This window comes from Ctenopharyngodon idella, chromosome 12 (genome assembly GCF_019924925.1).
Source record: "Ctenopharyngodon idella isolate HZGC_01 chromosome 12, HZGC01, whole genome shotgun sequence".
Taxonomy (NCBI): Eukaryota; Metazoa; Chordata; class Actinopteri; order Cypriniformes; family Xenocyprididae; genus Ctenopharyngodon; species Ctenopharyngodon idella.
The window spans coordinates 4315238-4342317 of record NC_067231.1 but is presented as its reverse complement, the minus strand read 5'-3'; the positions used below and the strand labels follow the sequence as shown (position 1 = coordinate 4342317).

The 27080-nt window shown below is 37.5% G+C and overlaps 1 protein-coding gene across 1 annotated transcript in view; it reads right to left on the bottom strand.

The window, feature by feature from the left end:
- Nucleotides 1–27080, bottom strand: part of scn4aa (sodium channel, voltage-gated, type IV, alpha, a) — a 49295-nt gene that overhangs the window by 5353 nt on the left and 16862 nt on the right. The window contains exons 4-24 of the mRNA XM_051915276.1: nt 26975–27074; nt 26497–26625; nt 24238–24329; nt 23731–23985; nt 21652–21715; nt 21327–21468; nt 21055–21249; nt 20751–20909; nt 19138–19258; nt 18164–18402; nt 15872–16045; nt 15326–15682; nt 5691–6056; nt 3198–3324; nt 2944–3098; nt 2613–2786; nt 2387–2509; nt 1469–1747; nt 1106–1159; nt 322–459; nt 120–224 (exon numbers count right to left, since the gene is read on the bottom strand). Coding sequence (XP_051771236.1) covers nt 120–224; nt 322–459; nt 1106–1159; nt 1469–1747; nt 2387–2509; nt 2613–2786; nt 2944–3098; nt 3198–3324; nt 5691–6056; nt 15326–15682; nt 15872–16045; nt 18164–18402; nt 19138–19258; nt 20751–20909; nt 21055–21249; nt 21327–21468; nt 21652–21715; nt 23731–23985; nt 24238–24329; nt 26497–26625; nt 26975–27074 — 3548 coding nt within the window. The remainder of the gene's footprint in view (nt 1–119; nt 225–321; nt 460–1105; nt 1160–1468; nt 1748–2386; nt 2510–2612; nt 2787–2943; nt 3099–3197; nt 3325–5690; nt 6057–15325; nt 15683–15871; nt 16046–18163; nt 18403–19137; nt 19259–20750; nt 20910–21054; nt 21250–21326; nt 21469–21651; nt 21716–23730; nt 23986–24237; nt 24330–26496; nt 26626–26974; nt 27075–27080) is intronic.

The following is a 27080-nucleotide window of genomic DNA, read 5'->3' as shown; positions in this document are numbered from 1 at the left end:
TTTTAAAAACCTCAAGAGATTTAATGCTGATATTCAAATAAAACATTTTTGACAGTCAGTTAGTTGTTATGGTAAAAATCCAGCAATGGAAAAATAAATGTAAGTAATACGGTTCATACCGACGGCCGAGGGATAGGTTTTGCAGGTTTTTTGGAACCTAACTTCTTCATGGCATTGTAGTACTTTTTCTGTTCCTCTGTCATGAAAATGTCTTTCCCTCCAAAGTGCAGAAGAAACAAATATTAATTATTCTTTCTGTTAAAGAACAATTCAAATGTGCAACACAAATTAATTTGGAGGTTAGTTAAAAAAGATGCTTATCTTTGACTTTTGCTGATTGAAGTTGTCAATGATGACACCAATGAAGAGGTTGAGAGTGAAAAAGGAGCCAAAAATGATGAAAATAACAAAATATAGGTACATGTAAAGGTTGATCTCATATGATGGCTGCTCTTCCACCTGACATGGAAAAGAAACAATCAATGCTCCAATAAAAGTAAGTTTCGAAACTCTAAACAGAAATAAGGCATTGTTTTTTAAAAATAAGTCACTGCTCATATATCACAATATAGTGTTCAACAGGCTGATTTTAAAGTCATTATACACTTTATTATTTTCTAACCTTCGCTACAGAATTCAAATAGCACATCTTTGATGTCATGGAGTTTGGTTACAAGAACCAACAATGCTTGATGTTATTGACGTCCAACCTGTGCCATCCATATGCACAATATTTGATTTGAGAGTTGGTTCTTTACACAAAGCTATTGAATGGCTTCAAAACACTTACACTATAGTGCACAAGGACTACATTTATGGTTCTTAAATCATTTTTGTCCTTTTTAACAGCATACAGGTTTGGAAAGTCATGAGGGTGAGTATATAATGGTAAAAACCGAGAAATCTGTCCATTAATTGGACATCGCATTGCACGGTCTTTGCATGCAATCAGCGAGGACAACCTAACAGAAAGTTGTGTTGACTATTTATTGTCAATTCACAAGCTCACAACTCACACTACATTATATGCATACATCATATAGAATTGCTTTGCAGCAGTTGAGCATTGTAAATGTTACAGGTGGAAAGCCTGTCATTCAGATACCTCTCTAGAATCCACTGCAGCATACATGATATCCATCCAGCCTTTGAATGTGGCCTATATGGAGAGAGTACTTTCTGAATATCAGCATGTCAGATAAAACACATTGATTCATTATGGATTTATGTGTGTAAATATATATCTTTTCTGATGTCACAAAGTTGTTAAAGTTTTTTTAGCCTAGTATCAATAAATACTCATTTTACCTTTTTTGAGTTCTGAATTTCTGTTTTCATAGTATATCAAGCTTCGCCCTCCCCCCAAAAGATCAAGCAAAATTTGATTCCTCGTGATAGTATAGCTGTTTATGGCTGCATGTGTACCATATATAATAGACTGAACTCTGGAATTAATGGGAAAACTTACAATTTGCAGTAGAGAGAGGTAGCCCAGACCCACGTTGTCATAGTTGACCTTGACATTGACCCAGCGTGCCTCATTGGTGTGCATCAGTGCCATGCAGTCACTCTTGTTGTTGACCACATCCATGGGGAAGCGTTCCTCTGTGGTGGTGTTGATGCAGTGGTAGAACTTTCCAGCAAACAGATTAACCCCCATAATGCTGAAGATGAGCCAGAATATCAGACACACCAGGAGCACATTAAAAATGGAGGGAATTGCACCAACCAGTGCATTCACCACCACCTGTGTGGAGTATGAACACAATCATGAATTAGAGACAAATGAGAGATTTTTAAGAACAACTTCAACGTTAACATAAAAATACAAATTCACTTAGGGGAAATGTTCTGCCCCTCAGGATGATTAAAATAAAATCCGATGGCTCAGTGAGGCCTGCATTGCCAGCAAGATAATCAACACTTTCAGATGCCCAGAAAGCTACTAAAAACATATTTAAAAAGTTCATGTGAGTACAGTGGTTCAACCTTAATATTATAAAGCGACGAGAATACTTTTTGTGTGCCAAAAATAACAAAATAGCAACTTTATTCAACAATATCTAGTGATGGGCGATTTCAAAACACTGCTTCACGAAGCTGCAAAGCTTACAAATCTTTTGTTTCGAAAGCTACTGAACTACTGACTACTGAACTAGGGAGCTGATTGAGACGCACCTCAAGGTTTAACAAATAATCCTGAAAAAGTGGAAAATGTCATTACCATCACACGCCATTAGAAAATTTAAATATACAACATTGACACCATCACATATTAAATCAAAATCCAATTAATAAGGATAATCAAGGTCAACTTCAGATCTTTATTCCAGATTTGAATAATCACACACAAATACACATATATGAAAAGAGAGTCATTCTTTACCCTCATTCCCTCAAATCTTGACAGAGCTCGGAGGGGTCGAAGAGCCCTGAGTGTTCTGAGAGATTTGATCGCTCCAAGCTCAGAATAGCCCATTAAATTGGCTGCTAAACTGACCAGAGACACCTTAAATGAAATAACAGGTGAGCAAATCAATACACACAAACGTTGGCATCCAACAGATATTTGCTGATAAGGGTTAAGTTGAAAATTTTACAGGTAGACTCACATCCACAATGAAGAAGTCCAGCCAGCACCATGCATTAGTGAAGTAGGTCTTGAAACCGTACGCCACCCACTTCAGTAACATCTCCACTATGAAAATGTATGTAAAGACTTTATCAGCATACTCCAAGATGATCTTGATCACTCTGCGGCGCTCAATGTTGATATCCTCAAAAGCCTGACAGAATTAAATAAATGATGCATCAAGCAAACATTAATGGATTTATAAGTTCCCATTTCCATAAAATGAAACTAGGAAGGATGTAATATTGCATAGAGGTAATAACGTAACTATAGTGCAGAGATAAGCATTGGCTCAGTATTGACAGACACACCAGTGCTCCACTGCTAAGGAGGATCATAAAGATGATGAAGGTCTCAAAGTAGTCATGCTCAACGATGGTGAAGCATGTTTTTCGCAGGTTCCACCACCTCTTCCCCCATCCTCCTGTGCTGTCTACACTCAAACATGGACATCGCGTAACACAACCTAGGTCAAAAGAGAGAGGAAAAAAATGACCTGGAACAACCAGTGAACACTAATATAGTTATTGTGAGTACTGAAAAATGAAGAAAAATGCATGCACACCCTCTGTGAAACAGGACTCTGGCTCTTCAGGCTCTGGTTCTTCTTCCTCTTCGGGCTCAGGCTCAGGTTCTGGAGGCCGGTAGTCCACCGTGCTACAAACTGAAGAGTCGTCATCATTAAGAGCGGCCTGTGCAGCAAAAGACATAAGAGTATGAGATGTGATTTCATTTCTAGCAATACAATTAAATTGATTTATATATATTTGTTGAATACATTTTATGATGCAATTTTAAAATACACGGGGTAACAGATTTAGCCTTAAATTACTTATACAAACTTACATGCGTACATTTCCCATGGATTAAAAAAAATATATTTGTTTAATAAATTCTCTTAAAATAAATTTGCAAATTTGCTAACAGTGTTGAATGATTGAGCTTTATGAATGCTGTAAATCTGTGTAAAAATTGAATGTAATTATTTATTTTCTTGTCATGAAGTTCCAAATGATGTTTGTTCTTGGCTGTCACAATTTTACAAATATTTTGTCACTAAAAATTTGTTAATAATTTAAATAGTTTCACTACAATGAACTGAACATTAATTGAACAGATTATGTCAAAATTATGATGATGTATCTGTAATGGTAAGCTGTAGAGTTAATTCAACAGACGATATGAACCATCAGGAATAACTTGAATAAACAGACGAGAACTATCACGTTAGTTTGGGTTTTGTTTCAAGTTTATGTTTTCAAGTCTTTTTTGCCTTAGTCCTGTTTCCTGCTTCCTGTTTGTCATGTGATTACCTTGCTCCTCAAGTTATCCTACCATGTGCTTCCCTAGTCTTATGTATCATGTTCTCATTGATTGTTCTGGTCATGTGTCCTGTTTTCTCATTGGTTCATTGTTTGATTATTGACAGGCATACCTTCTTAGTCATTAGTCTCTCTGTATAAATAGCCCCCATGTTCTCATTATTCCCTGTCTTAACGATGGGAGAAACAAAGCTTTTCAAAGCTTCAAATCAATTGAATCAATTGCTTCGCAAAATGATTCACTTTTTTGAAGTGTTCGAAACACCACACACAGGTGACGCCTGCCGTTCAAAACAGTGTAAATGCAACAAAAACTCAGGCCAAACATGCATAAAAAACCCCAAAACATTTCAAGTGTTTTATTTAAAGTATAATTTATCAAATACAATTAGCTAATCATTCAATACCATTAAATATTAAGTGCCTATATGTGTTCTTTTATCAATTTTCAGGGCTCATTTTGTTTGTTCTATGGATGGCTCAGCTAAACAGGCCAATAAGAGACTATTAACTACTATTATTCCTTTTAATTATACAAATGTCTCATTAAAATGTTTACAAATGTATAAAACTGATCAGAGATCAGGTAAAAACCATAGACACTTGTTCAATGGTTCACCGCTGGGGGGCGAATCTCAGAGAATCCGCATGATTCATGGGTTCACAGAGATCGCCCCCCCGAGAGGTGAACCATTGAAATTTCGAAACGTTTAGAAACAGTTATGATGTAACAAAGCCTCGTTTACTGAAATCACGTGACTTTGGCAGTTTGAGACATGCTCTGAACCAATGATTCGAAACAAAAGATTCGTAATGGATTCAAAGCTTTGAATGAAATGGATGAAGCAGTGTTTCGAAAGCACCCATCACTACCCTAGTCTAGCTTTGATGTTGTTTGTGTAACTGCTGTTGGTGAGTTTGCTATGTTTATGATCAGGTTTATGTTTCGTTCATGTTTTTAAGTCAAGTAAGATCATTGTTTCCTTAGTATTTTGTTCATGTTTGGATGTAAATAAACTGCACTTGGTTTCTTCAACTCGCCTTCAGTGGACTCCGTTACAAGAGCACAACTACCATAACTTTAACGACAATGAACACAAAAAAACTGAGGACTTAAATACACAGAGGAAGATAATTAACAGAACAAGGAACAGGTGAGAACTAATTAGAAACCATGACAACAAATGAATCAACCAGAACACAGGCAAAACAGCGACAAATCAGGGTCCGTTTACATGACATCGTTTTTAATTAAAAAAGGAAAACTTTTTATGCGTTTTGGCCATTCGTTTACACGACAGTGGCATTTTGGGGGCCTGAAAATGCAAAGTTTTAAAAACAGGTTTCAAAGTGCAAGTTGAAAACGATACCGTTATTGTAAACTACAAAATGTGAATTTGTGAAAACGGCAACGTCATTCGTATGTGTGTTACGTGTTGTCTATAGGCGCGCCGTTTTTCTTTACAAAGTGACATTGCCATCTACTGGCCTAGCATGCATAATACAGCGTTTTAGTCGTTTTCGTGGATCCGTGTGAATAGGGATCGTTTTGACAATGTTGTTGTCTGTTTCCATTTTTAGTACATCATTTGCCCTAAGCAGGACAAGACAATGAAAACTAAACAGAACGTGACTGTGACAGTATCTTTTCATTTACCACTGGGGTGGGACAAGCCAAAGTGTATATTCTAGATAATGATGGAAAGAGACTGAAGTAAAGTAGATTGACCCCTTACCTTTCCACCCTCTTCATCACAAGATTCATCCGAGTCCTCTTCAATATCGGACTCAAAACGAGCAATAGGCACAGTCAGTGTTTGAGACAAACAGTTGGTCAAGCCATCCGCCATTTTCCCCTCATCCAGGTGGTTTAAAGCATATAGTTCTATGTCTCCTTCCCCTCCTCCCTCATTATTGTCAGGAGGTTTCTTTCCTAGAATCTGTTGCATCATTCTAGCGACGAAGGCTTTGAGCCAATCTATACCCCTGGTGATGCGATTAATGGCGATCTGAAGGTTGTTCATCTCACCATCGTCATCACCTCCAGACAGGTTATCCCCACTGAAGGAGCTGAGCAGCAGGGCCAGGAACAGATTCAGCACCTGAGAAGAACAGGTAAGAATGAGCTTGTCAGGTTATATAAGATGTTCCTGTAGATAGTAGTAGAGCGTGGTGCTAACAATGCCAAGATCAAGGGGTTCACACACATGATAAAATGTATATGACGCAAGTCACTTTGAATAAAAGTGTCAGCCAAATACAAATGTACAGACATACAGTACTGTGCAAATGTCTTAGGTGCATTAGCATTTTCACCAAAAAAAGGTTTTAATTAAGTTATTTATATCGTTTCCTGTAGTGTCAATACAAAATATCAGTTTACATTTCTTTTTGCCATTAATTGTAATAATCCAGTGAGATTTTTGTATGCACAAGGAGTCTGACAAAAGTTGGTATGCTCCACACGGAGATCTGATCTCACCATCAAAAAATCCTAAAATTCTGTAAACATGGCGTTGTCTCAAGAAATATCTGTGTACACATGAAACCACTGAAACCGACTCAAAACGATGTAGTATACATGCCAGACCAGTATGTGGTGCTGTAATTCTGCCACAGAGATACACTAAAAACAGAAGAGAAGACTTTGAGCATGCGCAAAAAATACATTTTTTGCGCGCTGTATACAAACATTAGTAAAGCTAATAGGCTCAGTAGCTTCTGCAGCATGAACACAAGGATGTAGTTTGACATTGTTGTTGTTGCTGTTACGTGACGTAGCGGTGTCTGACTAGGGTCGAGACATGGTTTGATGACATAATCGTTTCACAAAATATACGGATTGGCTGTACACACAAAAACGCAAGGGTGTCGTTTTCAGATTTATCCACTCTGGGACCTGGTTTCAAAAAATAGCGGTTTCAGGACCCCAAAATGCCGGATCCATCTGGACAAAACGCCAATACGATCCAAATTTTTATGTATACAACTAAACGCGTCGGGCTCTAAATCCAGAGGAACTGTGGCTACTTCTTCAAGATGCTTCAAGAAATCTACCTGCAAAGCTACAGTACTGTGAAAAGTTTTAGGCACTTGTGTAAAAATGCTGTAAAGTGAGGATGGTTTCAAAAATAATGGCATAAATAGATTTTATTTATCAATTAACTTCTATTAACTAAATCAAATTAATATTTGGTGTGACCACCCATTGAGTTAAAAACAGCTTTTTTCAGGTAGCTTTGGAGGTAGAGACTCCAAAGCTACCATCATCGAGATGGACTTGTCATGCTACAAGTTACCTATAACTTAACACAGTTAAAGGGTTAGTTCACCAAAAAATGAAAATAATGTAATTTATTACTCACCCTCATGCCGTTCCACACCCGTAAGACCTTCGTTAATCTTTGGAACGCAAATTAAGATATTTTTGTTGAAATCCGATGGCTCAGTGAGGCCATCACTATATAAGTTGTTATTTTGTTTTTTTGGCGCACCAAAAATATTCTCGTTGATTTATAATATTAATATTGAACCACTGTACTCGCATGAACTGATTAAAATATGTTTTTAGAACATGGCTATGCAGGCCTCACTGAGCCATCGGATTTAAACAAAAATATCTTAATTTGCATTCCAAAGATTAACAAAGGTCTTACGGGTGTGGAACGGCATGAGGTTGAGTAATTAATGACATTATATATATATATATATATATATATATATATATATATATATATATATATATATATATATATATATATATATATTTATTTATTTTTTAAATTTATTTATTTATTTTTTAAAAAAGGAGATCGAATGGCTAAATCTTGGCTAACATTATTCAAGTCTCAGTAATAAAAGCTAGTTTCCAAGTTATACATAGCCAGGTTTGTCAAGTTTAGGTAGGCTCTGTTGTAATGAAGTTTCATTAAATATTATGTTGTCTGGAAGCCTGAGGCAGGGATGCTATCTTTAGGATCTAAGCACATTAGACATAGCACATAGTTACAGCAGCCATGGCTGGCCTCATTTACACAGGCTGAGAAATATAAATAAAATTAAAGCTGCAAGCAGCGATGAAAGAGCCCTCGCACCTGTGCCACCACCACCTGGTGGCTTTAGGAAAACAGAGCATGGTGGGCAATATGCATTTAAGTATATAAATATAGGAGGACTACGTCAGTCATTTGTATTTTCCACACTTCCTTCTACCAGCTGGTGGCACTTTGACTATAACTAAATTTTGGCATGTAGATGTCTTTAGGCCAGTGCACTCAAACATGTGAAGTTTGAGGCAGATCGGACATTGTATGCTTAGATAAAAACAACTTCCTGTTTCATGATGACACTAGCATGCTTTAGCACTCAGCTAAGTGTTGCTAGCATGTTTTAGAATGTTTCTAGCATGTTTAGCACTCAATTGCATATTTTAGTATGTTGCTAGTAGTGCATTACAGTCTTAAACATGTCACTTCCTGTTGCCAGTGGGTGGCGCTATTACTATAACTAAATATTGTCATGTAGATGTGTTCAGGACAGGACTCTTATCAAAAATATGAAGTTTGGGGCAGATCGGACATTGTACGCCTGAGTTACAACAACTTCCTGTTTTGTGGCAAAACATTGAACTTTGTCACAAAAGCTCTAGGAGGAGTTTGTTAAAATACGTCTGGAAATGGCAAAAACTGCACAAATTTTGCAGAGAAAATTAAAATATTTCACTGTTGGGTTTTCAGATTTTGCTCCCAGGGACTTTTTTGTAGGTACTGTGCTGTTACACGTGTCTACCAATTTCATACTTGTACGTGAAACGTAGTGCGAAGGGCGCTTAATTGAATTTTTGTAGGTGGCGCTATCGAGCCATTTTGCCACACCTAATTCTGAAACCCATATCAGACGTAAATTTTCACCACTTTTGAAGCATGTGCAAAGTTTCATGAGTTTTCGAGCACATTCAGGCCCTCAAAAATGCATTGAATTCATTCAGAGAAGAAGAATTAAATGAGCAATTCCAATAGGGTCCTCACACCATCGGTGCTTGGACCCTGAAAAAAGTGCATGAGACAGGTAGAAAAAGGTAGAATGTTCATCTATAATCAACAAATCTTGTGTTTTAGCACCACTTTAAAAAAAAAAATACAGGATAGATTTTGAGAATTGTGTATTATTTTGAGGAAAAGCATCAAAACCAAGTGTGAAGTGTTTATGAAGATAAAATTATATCATTTCAAGAAAAAAGATATAAGGCATATTTTTATGAGAATTAAGTCAAATCATTTCAACTACATTTGTTTTTTTTTGCTGATGTCACAGTATGGTATATTTTGTAATATTACCTTTTCTCCCAATTCAGTACTTAAAATATATTTGACACTTATCAGGGTATGTGGGTCTTTTTAAAGCTCCAAAACAAGAATACATCATTACCAATTAATCCTCCTTAGTCAAGTTACTAAATACTATATTAATCATAATAGTGTCATGATACTATATTAATACTCCTGTATATCAGAGAGCACACATTATTTGGCACTCAGTCACAACCTAGTGCAAAATGCCCAAACCATTTGACAACATATCAGCCTAATGTATGAAATACATCAAGCTTCCTGAGAAACACACCAGTAGAAGCAGGTGCTGTGATTTTCACATTGCACATCAGTTACATACCAAACGAGGCTACTGATATTTGGTTTCCCATGTTACACTCCTCTAGCATACTTTTTTCATCCAGCCACTAAACTTAGAGTGCAGATGCAACTCATGCCAGTGCTCAAATGCTCTATATGATTTCCTTGCGTTCCATCATGTGGAGTAATCTGCCAGTTTTGGTTCAGGAACCTCTGTTTTTGCTTGGTTTGTGGCTTAATGGTTAGGGTTTCAGACTTGTAAGTCTCAGTACCAGCAGGAAATGTAGGTGGGGGAGTGAATGAACGGCGCTCTCATTCACTCTCATTACCCACATCTTAGGTGCCCTTGAGCAAGGCACCTAACCCCCAATCACTCCCCAGGTGCTGCAGCGAAAATGGCTGTGTGTGTTCACTTGGATGGGTAAAATGCAGAGCACAAATTCAGAGTATGGAACACCATACTTGGCCACACGTAACGTCATTTCTCTGTAAAAACCAAGAAAACAGCAAACATCTCCATAACATATACGTTTAAAACAACTGACAGAGAACCAGAGAAACACAAGGGCTATTTATACACAGGGGCAAACAAGCTTAACAAGATAAGGGGACACACCTGAAGAAGACTAATCAACTGGGAAAACTACAAAACTATAACAATAGCCACAGGAACAGGACACAGGAATGAACACAGAAACTATAGGAACTGAGAAAAACTTAAACATAAAAGTCCTACAGACACAAGACAGGAATCATGACACCTTTAACGCCAACAACGAAAGATAGGATTTTCTATTTGCTTGAGATGAAAGTTGATGATAAGCCTATTAAATTTGTGATTACATACTGCCATTTAAATGTTTTGGGCCAATAAGATTTTCAAAAAGAAAATAATAATTTTATTCAGCAAGAACTGATCAAAACTGACAGTAAAGATATTTCTAATGTTGATTTTTTGTTTTAAAATCTTGTGAACTTTCTATTCATCAAAGAATCCTGAAAAAAAAAAAAAAAACGTGTCATGGTTTCCACACCTGTTTTAAACTTTGATTTTGTTTCTTAAGCAAATTATAATGATTTCTGAAGGATCATGTGACACTGAAGACTTGAGTAATGATGCTGAAAATTCAGCTTTGCACAAGAGTTAATTTAACTGGTAACAATATTTCACAATATTACTGTTTTTACTGTATTTTTTGATCAAATTAGACTTTTCAAAAACATTTTTTTAAAAAACCTTACCAACCCCAAACTTTTAAATGGTTGTGTATTGTCAGCTGCTTTTTCTTATTTGCATCTAGCATTGTTTTCATCTGCTTTCAATGACCCCATTTTGGGTCACGGCCCATCAGTCACTAGTATATAGTATAGGACGAGAGCTGCCACATGGATCTTCAGCTTCTATCGCTGTGTATCTCAGCTGTCCATGTTTGTTTCTTGTGCGCCAAGACACTCACTTGAGCTGGGTCTTAGCACACAGCCAAGATCAAAACTGTTGTTTGCTGGCTCCAGTCATATGATGTAAATAGAAGGCAGCACTAAACATGTAGCTGTGGCTTAAATGCCTGTCCAGAAGACAAGTGCAGGAGAGCGTAACCGCAAGAAGAATGCGTGTGCGTGTGTGAAATGTATGTTGAGTAATGATGCTTTTGTTAGCTCGCTAAGACAGGCCATTTCCTTTTCTCACTATGTATAACGTGAGAGGAAGTGTATTCAGTCAGCAGCTCGAATATGGTAATTATGTGCACAGCTGCTAGCAGCTCATCTGCATCTCCTTGTTCTGTAACAACACATGCAGTTAGCAGGCTAGTTTTTACTCAAGTCACATTTATTTGTATAGAGCTTTTCACAACATACAGTATCTCACAGAAGTGAGTACACCCCTCACATTTTTGTATATATTTTATTATATCTTTTCATGTGACAACACTGAAGAAATGACACTTTGCTACAATGTAAAGTAGTGAGTGTACAGCTTGTATAACAGTGTAAATTTGCTGTCCCCTCAAAATAACTCAACACACAGCCATTAATGTCTAAACCGCTGGCCACAAAAGTGTGTACACCCCTAAGTGAAAATGTCCAAATTGGGCCCAAAGTGTCAATATTTTGTGTGGCCACCATTATTTTCCAGCACTGCCTTAACCCTCTTGGGCATGGAGTTCACCAGAGCTTCACAGGTTGCCACTGGAGTCCTCTTTCACTCCTCCATGACAACATCACGGAGCTGGTGGATGTTAGAGACCTTGCGCTCCTCTACCTTTCGTTTGATGATGCCCCACAGATGCTCAATAGGGTGTAGGTCTGGAGACATGCTTGGCCAGTCCATCACCTTTACCCTCAGCTTCTTTAGCAAGGCAGTGGTCGTCTTGGAGGTGTGTTTGGGGTCGTTATCATGTTCAAATACTGCCCTGCGGTCCAGTCTCCAAAGGGAGGGGATCATGCTCTGCTCATTCATGGTTCCCTCAATGAACTGTAGCTCCCCAGTGCCGGCAGCACTCATGCAGCCCCAGACCATGACACTCCCACCACCATGCTTGACTGTAGGCAAGACACACTTGTCTTTGTACTCCTCACCTGGTTGCCGCCACACGCGCTTAAACAATTAATCAATTAAAAAGGAATTTATACATGTATGATATTACACTGTACCCACATTGGACCAGCTGTTTGGAAAATGGATACATGGATCATTCAGCTGCAGGCGCCATCTTTTAGCGAGACGAGGGACTTCATTTGGCATGACCCTCACAGTGCATTATGGGTATTCTCTAGCTGTTGAGTGTACATTGGTTGTACACTTGTTATTTCAATGCATTATGGGATTGAATGAGTGCACTCGATAATGGCTGTTCCCTCAAATAGTGCCCTATTTAAGGGTATAGGGGGCGATTTCGGACAGTCTTAGGTCTAGTGGTTTCTTACTCAGTATTTTTGTCTTGTTTACCAGTAAAATATCTAAAAATTCTTAAATCAAGATACGTTTTTCTTGAGATGCAAAATGACCTAAGATATTAAGTCTTGTTTTCGAAAAAAAATAAATAAAAATGAAGTGAGTTTATGCTTAAAAAAATAATCTGTCAGTGGGGTAAGAAAATCAACTTTATTTTTCTTATCCCATCGACAGACTTTCTTTTTCTTGTTTTAAGCATAAACTCACTTCATTTTGATATATTTTTCCATTTGAAAACAAGACTTAAAGGCCCGCTGAAGCGTCTTGTAACGCGCAGCATTATTCAATGTGTTGACGTAATTTCAACTGAAACAAGAAGGCAGGCCGATATATCAAACAGCCCCGCCCCTTTTTTTTAAAAATAGCCAATAGCGGATCATTTATATCACAGCTCGGCCAGAGCCGTTAAACTCAGTAAAACCTCTGTTTCCTATTAATATCTAACCGTTTATCCTCCTAATGTTCTATATATCACTAATATACAGCATTCTGTGCAGAATTTAAATGGGTCCGATTCCTTTCGTGGTTTGAGCCGACTCGCGCATATGATCCGCTCTGTGCTCTCGTGCCCCTCGGCCAGAACAGACTGTGCTTGCGCTGCGGCGGTTCACGTGATACTAATGCGAAAATGGACTTCATTCGCGTCAATGGAAAGCATGTTTACACTGTCTGAATCGTTCCCTATTCTCTATATAGTGCACTATGTGCCACTCACCATGTAGAAACTAGTAACTGTGTGAGCAAATGACTGATTTCAGATGCAGCTTCAGTGTCTGTTGATAGTGTAAGAGGGGGCGGGACTTCAGATTCTAGAGAGCATTTGATTGGACAGAAGATTTGATGAGAAGCTGAAGTGCGACGTGATGTCATGAAAATCCATGATCCATTTTAGCGGAAGTGAGACACTGTAAGTTTTGAAACCCTAAATGCTAATTTTGTCATTGTTTTGGAACACACCAACTTATTCATAACATTAAGGCTAACATATTTATACTAAAAGCTAAAAAACTTAAATTTTGATTTCAGGGGAACTTTAATATCTTAAGTCATTTTCCTTCTCAAGTAAATGTATCTTGATTTAAAAATGTTTAGGTATTTGTACTGGAAAACAAGACAAAAATACTAAGTAAAAAAGTCCTTTTTTGCAGTGTTGTGATACAATACACTGATGTGTTCACACTTGTCATGTTTGGTTCGATTAAAACGAACCCTAGTGCGATTGCTCTGTTAGTGCGGTTCATTTGAACATGTGTGAACGCTGCCATCCGAACCCTGGTGCACACCAAACAAGCAGACCGAGACAGCTGAAAAGATGGATCTCGGTCCACTTCCAAACGAACTCTGGTGCAGTTCGAATGATATATGAACACAACATGGACCAAAGACATTTAAACAAACCAAAAACAGGAAGATGAGACCCTAAAAAGGGCAGAATGCTCACGCATATCGTTTTTTTCTCGTCATATTGCGAATTTGCCCATCACAGGCATCAGACGCGCGTCTCCACGCAGCAGATCTTTTGTGTGTGTGACGGAGGGATTCCCGCCGTTGTTTTGACTCCTTTACACATTTAATAAGCTCTTCACGAGTTCCCAGCTGGCCAAAATACCATCACATGCAGGCTACGCATAGGCATACAGCGTTGTTTTGGAAGTTCGGTAAGTTATGTCTCATATCGTTTTTTTCTCATCATAGGTGCGAATTTGCCCATCACAGGCATCAGATGCGCGTCTCCACGCAGCAGTAAGTTATGTCTCAAAATAGGCAATACGTCATAAAATCCGACCAATCAGGTTGTGAACGTATCCCTATGCCTTTAGGTTCGGTATCTTTTGGTTCGGTGATAAAATTGCCAATCTGAACGCTAATCAGACCACGACTAAATGTTTTTTTTTTTTTTTTTTGGTCCGCACCAAACTAACCAAACGAACCAACAAGTGTGAACGCACCCTGAAACACTAAATCTTTATAATAACCTTGCTAAAATCAGATATACCTATTACAACGTTTAATCATTTATTTCTCATCATAATATTCTTAATTGTTGGCAAAGGACATTTAAAGAATTTTTCCCATTGAAATTCAGCAAATGGTTGTACACCCTCTGTTGAAAAAAACAGCATATGCTGATTAGGTATGTTTTCAAGCATGGCAGCTCGTTTGAGCTGGTTTATGCTGGTGCTTAGTTGGTCATGAGCTGGTTTAAGCTGGTCCTGAGCTGGAGCTACGTAGTTGTTTAGGACTATCTTAGGACCAGCACTTAACCAGCTTAAACCAGCTCATGACCAGCTGTCACGCTTTGAAACATACCTAACCAGCATATGCTGTTTTTTTCAACAGGGACTATAGACTGCCCTACATATGAAAGTTTAAATGTTATGACTAATTATCACCTGGTTACACAGAGGAATCAGATGCTAACTGCCGTGCCACCTGAATGTCAACAACAGCCAGCCTGCCATCAGCTGTGCTGCAAATCCTTTGGGTTTGGCTTGGTTGCTATGCTAAAGCTTCAGATCAGGACAGCTTCAGGGTAACAGTTATAAAGATTAACAGCTTAGCAGTGGCAGCCGATGCAATAATAATAATAATGTCCCCTCTGAGTGCAAAAGAAAATGGTAACATACCAGAGCAGTGCTGCACTGAAAGCTTTAGACATTCTTGCACATGCAACATGCTGTCATTTTGCAGAACACTTCTAAATGATTCACCAAATCAGCAAAGTTCAGTGTTTTTCTGTCAAAATGTTTGATTCTTATTATGTTTGTACAATCTTTGCTTTACTTACCACAAGGTTACCAATGACCATGACCATCATGAAGACTATCAAACACATGCTCGCTCCCGCCACCTCCATGCAGTCCCACATGGTCTCGATCCACTCTCCACACAAGATCCGAAAGACGATGAGGAAAGAGTGGAAGAAGTCGTTCATGTGCCAGCGGGGCAGCTCGCAGTCCTTAGAGATCTTACAAACGCAGTCCTTGTAGCTCTTGCCAAAGAGCTGCATGCCCACCACGGCGAAGATGAAGACGATGATGGCCAGGACAAGCGTTAAGTTCCCCAGGGCACCTACTGAGTTGCCGATTATCTTGATCAGCATGCTAAGGGTGGGCCAAGATTTAGCGAGTTTGAAGACACGTAGCTACTTCCAGCACATCCGTCAGAGATGGGCACAAACATACACATAAAGACACAATTGCATACAAAGTTAAACTACGCACCATTTTTATGTGAGGTTGAAGTACTTAGTGAATTTTAACATTACAGAGGATATCAGTCACATAAACCATAAAATAATGAAGCAGATGGAGGAGTTGAGATTTAGACTTACCAAACGGAAGGACCTGAGAACGGACAGTCCCTGAACATTGGCCAGTCCCAACTCTACCAGACTGAGTGTGACAATGATACTGTCAAAAATGTTCCAGCCCACCTGGAAGTAGTAGTAGGGGTCCAAAGCAATAAGCTTGAACACCATTTCAGCTGTAAAGATTCCTGTAAATACCTTGAAGAATAAGGTTTAATGCTCTGTGAGATAAGACTGGAAACATAAATGGTCAAATTAAAGGTACACTATGTAACTTTTGGTGCTCTAGCGGTTAATAAACAAAACTGCATGCGTTTTGCGGAAGAACATTTAATCTGGAGCTACTTCTTTCTGTTTATGTATATGAAGAGTCACGGGCTACTGGTACTACTCCACAGCAGATCTCGTCCCACCCGGTCTAAAATAGTCAGAATTTAAACATTTATTATAGACGTACCACAGTCATTCAGGATAAGGCAAAAACATGGTTTGGAAGGTGGATTCATGATGTACTCGCTCATTATATAAATGTTGTAAATTTTGAACAAAAAAGTTACATAGTGTACCTTCAAAGAGATACTACACCCAAAAATAAAAATTCTCTTATCATTTACTCAACCACATGCCACGAAACAATAGGTGTGTGAAAACACTAATATTTTAAACTTTTTTTTTAACTATAAACAATCGCTTCAGGCCAACTGTCAATACGGTGTTAAGGCAGAAGCACAGAGGACGTCACTTTGCGCGAGTTTCACAACATTTCGCTTTCGTTTCACTGCAGAAGACATTGAAAATCTTTAGTGTTCAGCTGAAGAAAAGAAGGCATATACAGTTGGGATGGCATGATGGTGAGTAAATGATGAGAGAATTTTCATTTTGGGGTGGAGTATTAATACTAAACCTTCAATACTGACCTAAATTAATGACCTGTTAATCATGCTTTGCTGTTATTAACAGTTGCTTTGTCCTGATGTTAATGCCTACACTTAAATGACTTTAATGAAATAAGAAAGCTTTTGTGTAGAGCTGTGCAAAGATATATGATATCAGGCATGCCCAGAAAGGGAAAATGCACACATTCAACCTATTATAGTTGCTGTTCACACAGTGCTTCTGATCTTACAGTATTTCGTTAAACATCACTGATTTGAGGTTCCATGCTAGTTCAAGCTGGTTTAGTGCATGTGTTTTTTTTTATCTGCAAAAAATGTTGGTCAACCAGCATGGCCCTGATTAAGCTAGTTAAAGGGTTAGTTCACTCAAAAATGAAAATTATCCCATAATTTACTCACCCTCAAGCCATTCTAGGTGCATATGAATTTCTTCTTTCAGTCAAACACAATCAGAGTTATATTAAAAAATATCCTGGCTCCTCCAAGCTTTATAATGGGAGTGAATGGTACCCGAGATTTTAAAGCTCAAAAAAGCACATTCACCCAACATAAAAGTAATCCATACAGCTCCAGGGGGTTAATAAAAGCCTTCTGAAGCAAAGCGATGCATTTTTCTGAGAAAAATATCCATATTTATAACTTTATAAACTAAAATCACTGGCTTCCGTATGCAAGTCGATTCCAGCGGAAGAGTGAACTTTGACCTGATGCATGACGTATTGATGAACGCGGAAGCGCAGAGGATAGAGCAAAACAAAACAATGGTCATGAATTAGAAGTGTAAAATGAGAATTTTAAAGAGAAATGTTGGAGGAGCTTGAGTTTGTTGCCCAGCCCTTTGTTTGAGAGGCGTCTACTCTCACCTACTCCTACATCCTACGTCATACGCCGGATCTCGACTCGCTCGTGAAGGTGAGGACAGACGTTACCGGAAGCTAGCGATTATAGTCTATAAAGTTATAAATATGGATATTTTTCTTACAAAAACGTATCACTTTGCTTCAGAAGGCCTTTAATAACCCCCTGGAGCCGTATGGATTACTTTTATGATGGATGGATGTGCTTTTTTTGGGCTTAAAAATCTCGGTTACTATTCACTCTCATTATAAAGCTTGAAAGAGCCAGAATATTTTTAATATAACTCTGATTGTGTTTGTTTGAAAGAAGAAAGTCATATACACCTAGGATGGCTTGAAGGTGAGTAAATCATGGGATAATTTTTATTTTTGGGTGAACTAATCCTTTAAGATGACTGGTAGGGACATCAGCATATTCCATGCTGGGGACCAGCATCCAAAACACAACTATGCTTTAAGATAAATGCAGTATCTGATATAAAGTATGCATAGATTTTCAATCAGGTAATTAATATTTCTACAGATTTCTGACAGTAATCCAGAAGTATTGATGTAACACTAACCAAGTTGCCCACTGAGAGAACATGTTCGAAATCCGGACTCATGGGGTAGTGCTCCATGGCCATGAAAAGTGTGTTGAGCACAATGCAGATGGTGATACCTAGATCAACAAATGGGTCCATCACTACAAAATGAACCCACTTCTTAAAGATGATCCAGGGAGCGCAGCAGTCCCATTTAAGGAAAATATCAGCAAACTTATACCAGCCTGGGGGACAAGCCCTCTGAGCCTCTTCCAACTCTGGTAAAACAAAGAGATAGAGAATGTACAGTGAGCGGTAATAGCATTAAGAGCAATGAATGAACACCAGCAGAGTGACAGCAACAAGCTCTGCCAGTCTAAAGTCAGTCCATGGCTCTGAAATAGCCCAAAGATTAGCACCACTCTGATGAAGTTAACAGGTTTTTTTCTCTACACACAATGTGACCTTTGCTAGCTCTAAACAATAGACACTCTCAAACTGTTCTGTCAGACCACGGTAGAAAATTGCACTTTAAATTAAACTTCAGGAACATAGAAACAGCCCAGTGCATTTACATTACTGCTACTGGGTAGCATTACTGGTAGCATTACCGCTCTTTCCAAAGAAAAACAGTTTTAGAAATGCTTGTGGGTATTTAGCATGTCTTTGATGTTTCAACCAGATCATTACAGAATGTCCTGCAAACCATATCTTCCCAAAACCAAAAAATATAAAATTCATTTGTTGGGACTGTGTAGTTCATGGTAATATTAATAACTTCAATGTTTGATTTTAAGCACATTTTGTTTACTTTTGTATAAGAAACAATTTTGGTACTGTGTTGGGACACCACATAATGTCTTGACATTCTGGGACATCTGGAGAAGCACAATAAATGGAAAAACTCTAAAGGCTTCTAGACATGCTCCTCAGTGGCAAAGCCAGTTAATGAGGTATCCAAAGGAACATCCTTTTAATTTGCAGCTAATCAAAGAGTTTCTTCAAGCTAGTACCCTCCATTGTTGCAGTGAGCACACTGATAGCACTTGCTGTTCTTTTGGAGAGTTTGGGCTGGTCCAGGTACCGCATGCTGTGTTTGGAGCTCATGGACATGTGTTCCTCTTCAGCTGATAACTGGAGGATAAATGAAACAGTACGGATGTCAAAACATGATAAAGGTTTTTTGAACTATCTAGAGTCTAGACAGTGAAGCAATTCTAATTTACAATTTAAATGACTAAAAAACAGACTTCTATTTACCATTCAGTTATTACATTGAGCATGATGGGATGCATCAAAAAGTCATTAAGATCATGTGAAACATACAGTGTGTTGAAACTTTTGACTGGTTGTGTATAAATAGTACACTAATCAAGTGTAAAAAGTTCTGTTGTAGTTAAAGTACATTTAATATGTCAAAAATTTTACTCAATTAAAAGTCTAAATACTGTATCTACCTAAAAATATTTTAGTTATGATGAAATAGTATGTAAATTGTACTTAAGTTTTTGAAAGCTGTAAAATTATATTCCCATTGTAGTATTTTTGATGCAAAAATTACTATTTTCACTTAAATGACTATTTTCTCATTCTTCTGACTATGTAAAACTCTACAACACAGCAGATGTTAAAGTAAACCAATATCCTGTAACCTGTTACCTAAATATTTTCATCTAAAATTTTGATTATACAGCAGATGATTATACAGTTGTTTGATGTGAATATAGTGATTTTTAGGGTGTTTTCACACCTGTAGATCATTTTCTTTGTTCCGAAACAGGGACTTAACTTGTTACAATGTGACATTTTCTTCTTGGTTTGGTTTGCTTTTATAAGGAAACATTTCAAAGAGTATCAAAATAAGTTTATGCAAATCACATGTGAGTAAAACTGTCCTCTTATATATATAAAATTTATAATGTAGTTAGTGCAAGAATCGGCTTTGTCGGGACAGCATTCTTGCAATGCATGGACCACAAAAACTCAAAGACTCAGACACTGCTGCTTTTTATATAACACATGTCCTGTCATGAATTATAATACCGTTTGGTTTGTTTTCTCACCTCAACCGAACCGCTCCAGAGTCCGTTTTCAATCAGGCCGAGACTACCTCATTCAGGCGATCTCGGAGCGATTGTTCGGTGCGCATCCGAGTGTGATTGCCCCAATTTTTATATATGCCTAAACAAACCGAACTAAGGGAGAAAATGCACCAGGTTCCGAAACAAATACTCCTAACAAGCCAGGTGTGAAAACGCCCTTAGACTAATAATGAAGACTAATCATGAACCGTGTTCACACTTGAGTTCATCCATGAACAGCAATGGTTATTATAAAAACACATTACTATATACCCAAAAATGAACATTCTGTCATTTACTCACCCTCATTTTTCAAAGTCACAAAATACTATTTTTATTTTTAAATAATTGAGAAACAGTTTAAGTCATGTGACATATGTACTTTGTACTTTTAGGTCTACATGAAATTGTAGTAGAGTAAAAAGTATTATTTTTTTACCATGTAAATTCAGCTGAGTAAAAGTACTTGGTTTTAAAAGAACTCAAAGAGTACAGATTCCCTAAAATAATGTTAAAATGCTCCTAATCTGAAAGTTTTGCATTACCTCTCTGTCCGAGGAGACTCTGTTGATGATAAGACGAGGCACTATTCGGCCATTACAGTCCTTTATGGCATCATCACCATCAAGACTGTGCAGGGAACCTGTCCTGTTTGACCCTCGACTTCGAGTTGTCTGGCTGGCCAAAGATGCTTTACTACCTACCTGTTATTTGTGATAGAAATAAACCACTATATAACAACATATCAGTGTAACGTGTATCAATATAAATCAATAAATAATGAGTGTTTTGGTTTTTTTTAATAATTTAACCATATTTTGATGTGAAATTATATGGTAGTCACCTGACCTCTTGGTTCCTGAGCTGCTCTAGCAATCTTTGAAACTCCTCTTCTTTCTCACGGGCCTCAGCCAAATTGGCATCATTCTGTTCATCGTATGCCATCGCAACCACAGCCAAAATCAGATTGATGAGGTAGAAAGAGCCCAGGAAGATGACCACCACAAAGAAGAGCATGTAGGTCTTCCCAGCAGCACGAAGGGTCTAAACAATAGATAAGATGGAATTTAATTCGCTTATACTATTCCAACAGATGAACAGACATAAAAACAACTACAGACCAATTGGAAGAGATTCTCCCAATAGTCCTGAGTCATGACTCTGAAGAGGGTGAGAAAGGCCCAGCCAAAGGTGTCATAGCTGGTGTAGCCATAATTTGGGTTTCGCCCAGCCTTCATACATGTGTATCCTTCTGGGCACTTCCTATAAAAACACCAGACAACAAATGTCATTAATCTTTATCTTTTCATACATAAATCTGTATTGCTTTTATGTGGCATTACAATTTGCTATCAGAAATCAATGAAAGCCCCTGATATTATAGGCAGCCTATATTAAATTACAAGCATTTTAATTACCACTTAATAGGAATGCAAGCAAACTTACCCAGCATCAGAGCTGTTACCACATATTAAAGCATCTAAACTTCCTTCCAGAAAGTACTGGTTTTCTGCAAAGTATAACAAGTATACCAATTTTATAGTAGACAAGTGGTGCATTCAAGTCATGTCGAAAAGATCATATGTACGAGTTGAACGCACATGAACGCCACCACAAAGTCATAAATATGAGTGGGAAGCTCAGGGTTTTCTTTAAGGCCCAATCTTGATGAGTTGGGGGCGTGTCAGTGAGAAATGTGGTGAAATACCACAATATTTATAGGTTTTTAGCAGTGACGTTGTCAGGCATAATTTACAACAAAATAAGCTAATTCCCTGCACAAAATATAATAGCATTGTAATATAACAATATGATATGTAACGATAAAGTTTACAGTGGCTTCATAAATTAATAAAAAAATGTTAAAAAGCAAATGCACATTCTTTGTTCTTGTTTTTTAGAAGAACAGAGTTTAAAAACCTTGCTTTTTTTGTGTAGTTAATAAGGAGAAGGTACACTGCCATCTTGCTCTGACGAATGTGTCTTGAATGCACAACTTCCCAACTCGTAAATACGAACTTCCCAGGAGGACTTGAACGCACCAAAAGTTTATAGTAGACAATATATTAATATATATTTTTTTTAAAGTGAATGCATTATTATATTTGTGACTAATATTTCACAAATTATGTCACAAACCTCAAAATCCAATAAAAACAGCACAGCAAAACTGTAAAAAATTGTTGCCAGTACCATTCTAATACCTTTCACATTTACAAAATTATTATCATTATTATTGCTAGTACTACAACCCGAATTCCGTAAAAAAAGGGATGTTTTTAAAATTTGAAAAAAATGAAAACTGAAAGACTTTCAAATCACATGAGCCAGTATTTTATTCACAATAGAACATAGATAACATAACAAATGTTTAAACTGAGAAATTTTACAATTTTATGCACAAAATGAGCTCATTTCAAATTTGATGCCTTTTATATTTATATACCTTTATATACCTTTCAGCATTCATAGTGCCTTCCAAAACATGCAAGCTGCTCATACTGTATGCACTTATGCACCCCCATACCATCAGAGATGCTGGCTTTTGAACTGAATGCTGATAACAAGCTGGAAGGTCTCCCTCCTCTTTAGGACACGCCGTCCGTGATTTCCAACAAGAATGTCAAATTTGGACTCGTCTGACCATAGAACACTTTTCCACTTTGAAACAGTCCATTTTAAATGAGCCTTGGCCCACAGGACATGACGGCGCTTCTGGACCATGTTCACATATGGCTTCCTTATTGCATGATAGAGCTTTAGTTGGCATCTGCAGATGGCATGGCGGATTGTGTTTACGACAGTGGTTTCTGGAAGTATTCCTGGGCCCATTTAGTAATGTCATTGACACAATCATGCAGATGAGTGATGCAGTGTCGTCTGAGGGCCCGAAGACCACGGGCATCCAATAAAGGTCTTCGGCCTTGCCCCTTACGCACAGAGATTTCTCCAGTTTCTCTGAATCTTTTGATGATGTAATGCACTGTAGATGATGAGATTTGCAAAGCCTTTGCAATTTGACGTTGAGGAACATTGTTTTTAAAGTATTCCACTAGCTTTTTACGCACTCTTTCACAGCTCTGCCCATCTTTACTTCTGAGAGACTCTGCCTCTCTAAGACATCCCTTTTATAGCTAATCATGTTACAGACCTAATTTCAATTAACTTAATTAGTTGCTAGATGTTCTCCCAGCTGAATCTTTTCAAAATTTCTTGCTTTTTCAGCCATTTGTTGCCCCCGTGCCAACTTTTTTGATACCTGTAGCAGGCATCAAATTTGAAATGAGCTCATTTAGTGGATAAAAGTGTAAAATTTCTCTGTTCAAACATTTGTTTTGTTATCTATGTTCTATTTTGAATAAAATATTGGCTCATGTGATTTGAAAGTCTTTTAGTTTTCATTTTATTCAAATGTAAAAAATGTCCCAACTTTTCTGGAATTCGGGTTGTAATTGTAGTACTAACAATGTGATGACATAGTTGAGTAAAAATGGGAAATTTTTAATAACCTTGACCTGACTTCACCTTCATTGTTTATGTACGCTTTGAAATCGAAAGTATCTGTGACGTTGAGGGTGGTGTCATTGACCATGGTGGAGTTGTTGACATCAAAGATAGTGCTGTTGGGAATGGGCCAACGGATGCACTTATGACGTAGATTTCCCATGAACAGCTGCAGGCCAATGAGGGCAAATACAGCCAGTGCAAAGATGGTCAAAATCATTACGTCTACCATCTTCTTGACTGACTGAATCAAAGCCCCGACAATGGTTTTCAAACCTGGGCGGAAAGTACAAGGAGAGATTGAAACAAAATAATATTTTTTTTTTTGGTGTACAGTATGTATTTTTCAGACATAGGGTGGAAAAAAAACAATACAATACAAAGATGTCATCATTAAATTAAATGTAGTTGCATCCAAAGACATTAAAAAATACCATTGAAAACATTTGCTCTTGTGTGGTTTTGTGCATTTTTGTGCTTTTTGTGTGTCTGCCTTTTAAAGAACTGTTACATACAATTATTACATACCAGGAATAACTGTGATTGTTTTGAGAGCTCGAAGCACACGAAACGTCCTCAGTGCTGACACATTGCCAAGGTCTACAAACTCTGTGACATACCTGGAAACAATCAAACCACAAATCAGTGTCAAATGGGCACAACAGATAAAATATAACTTTTAATATTGATATTTATATGGTCCTTTTGCATCCTTTTGCAGTCCCAGTAATTTCACAGAAAAAAGCGATCAACACAGTCTTCAGCATCTCATATTTTGTGTTCCACAGTATAAAGAAAGTTGTACCCGTTTAAAATGATAACATTTTCAGATTCAAAAGAGATTATTCCTCTAATAATTTATTTGTGTTAGCTGTTCCTTGCAGTGGAAAGTGACTGGTTTTAATATGTTATATTTAGATCTGTCAACCACTGTGGCCAAATGGCAGCATTAGCTGACAGTCACTGAGAAGGTGTCTGAAAGATACATCGCAAAAAATTCAATCAAAGAACCGCAACTTCTTTATAACAGCTGTGTGTGTGTATGTGTATGGTAACACACACACACAACTGTTTTTTAAGAAGTAGAGGTTTTTGATCTTTCATGACAACTAGGGATGCACCGATACCATTTTTTAAGGACCGAGTATGAGTACCGATACTTTTTTTCTAGTACTCGCCGATACGGATGCCTATACATTTATTATTTTCTCTCTCTCTCTCTCTTTTTTTTTTGGTGATGTTGCAGTTTTCCAAGCACAACACAGTGAGACTAATGAATGTAGGACAGCTTCTTTATTATTACTCTAATGAAAAAAGTAATAATTTTTATGTGCTTGTCACAAACTTAAAGAACAAACATTTCACAGTGTCTAATAACCTTCAAAGGGCATAATTACCAATATATATAATTGTTGTTATATAAAAAGAAATTTACAAACAAATTACAAACAATACAACAAATACTATAGAGATACAAATTAAATAAACTTGTTTTTCAGATACAGTAGGTTTATTTACCATGTATACATTTATTTAACATATTTTGTTGTTTTATTAACATTAATGACAAATATAGGCTACGGTCCCTTTAAGACCGAATCCATGGATACTGACACATATCCTGTTTTCACCCAAATGTTTACGTCCACTTAAGCCATAACCGACTGTATTTACGTGAGATACTCCACATGATGGACATTTTGACAACTATTTGTGCATTTGACCATTCAGGCGCGAGGAGAACTGATCACGCGCTGTCTGAGAGAACTGGGATTGCGCGCAAGAAAGAGAGAGCGCGTGCGAGAGAGAGAGAGAGAGCGCTTCTGGTCTGTGTCATTCAGCACGATTTCGCCTATCCCCCTTCACTAATCGATAACGAATTGTGATTGAAAGCATGCAGTTTGCAATGTGTGTGTTGTCATCATTAATTTTAAGTATTTCCAATCCCTTGAGGCTAGCTTTGTTTCTGCTGCTGCCGTCGGTGTCTCTGTGCACGGAAAATTCTGTCAGTTATGTCACGTGAGGTATCGGTCTTTGGTATCGGGGGTATTTTTACGAGTACGAGTACAAGTACATGAGCTTGGTATCGGGCCGATACCGATACTGGTATCGGTATCGGTGCATCCCTAACAAATACCATGGTTGATTTGTGGTTACCATTGTTTAACTATAACCATTGTTTTTTGGTTTTACTTGTAGTAAAAACATAGTTACTTTTCGTAAGAGCAGAATTAAATAGATGAATGAATGCGCCTTAACTGCACTAAAGACATTAAATCATGTGTTAAGTAATCTTAATCAGAAATGCGTTGACAGCGCGACTGCTTTGAATATTAATTATGAATTTTGACAAATGTTGTGAATTGCATACAGTGAAATGATTTTTAATGAAAAATGACGCAGAATAATGGCTAAAATATTTAATTCAAATGAATAAACATGTTCATTATGATCTCATTCATGAAGTCTCTCACACACTACAGCCGTTGCCATTACTAGTTTAGATGAGCACTGACACAGTGTGGTGAAATAATCACGCATGTTTACGAGCCACGGCTTTCTCAGATAAATTCTGTACACAGCAATCATCAGAATATATCTTCTCCTGTCTCTGAAAATGTCCGGATTTTGAAATTATCCCGCGGATGCTTATTTTAAGAGGCGTTTATTCAACTAGATGTTAATATCACATTGAAAATATACATAACCGGAAGAATTGATGCACTGCTTCAACGAGCATTTCCGGTAATCAATTCCGCTGTGATAAAGGTCTATTGAAATACTCACGCCATGCTGATCACCATGAAATCAAGCCAGTTCCATGGATCACGAAGGAATGTGAAAGGTCCGATGCAGAAGCCTCGTGACAAAACTTTGACTGTTGCTTCAAAGGTATATATACCAGTAAAAACATACCTACAATAACAAATAAATAAATAAACATATTTCTTGTGAATTAATTATCATAAATAGGTGCTTCAGAGTCACAATTATACTGTACTAGTATTAATACTGAACTGAATCAGTTGTAAATGACAAGTAGGCCTATACAGCATTTTTGGGATGTATTTAAGATACAAATATATATAAAAAAATGTAATTATTGTTATTATAAATGTTATTATTTCATATATTTCTTCTTTTTTTTTTTTTTTGTCTAAACTTTAATTTCTCAAAAATTATTTGAGACTTCTGCTAGTACTCAAGAAATTCAACAAAGTCACTTCCACTAAAAATGTGTATGTTCACACAAGCCAACTCTTACTCGACTGTTTTACTCCAGGCTGGAGGGTTACTCATTGTCATGAACACGCAGTTGGACAGGATGGTGATCATGATGAACATACTAAAATATTTGAAGCACAGTCAAG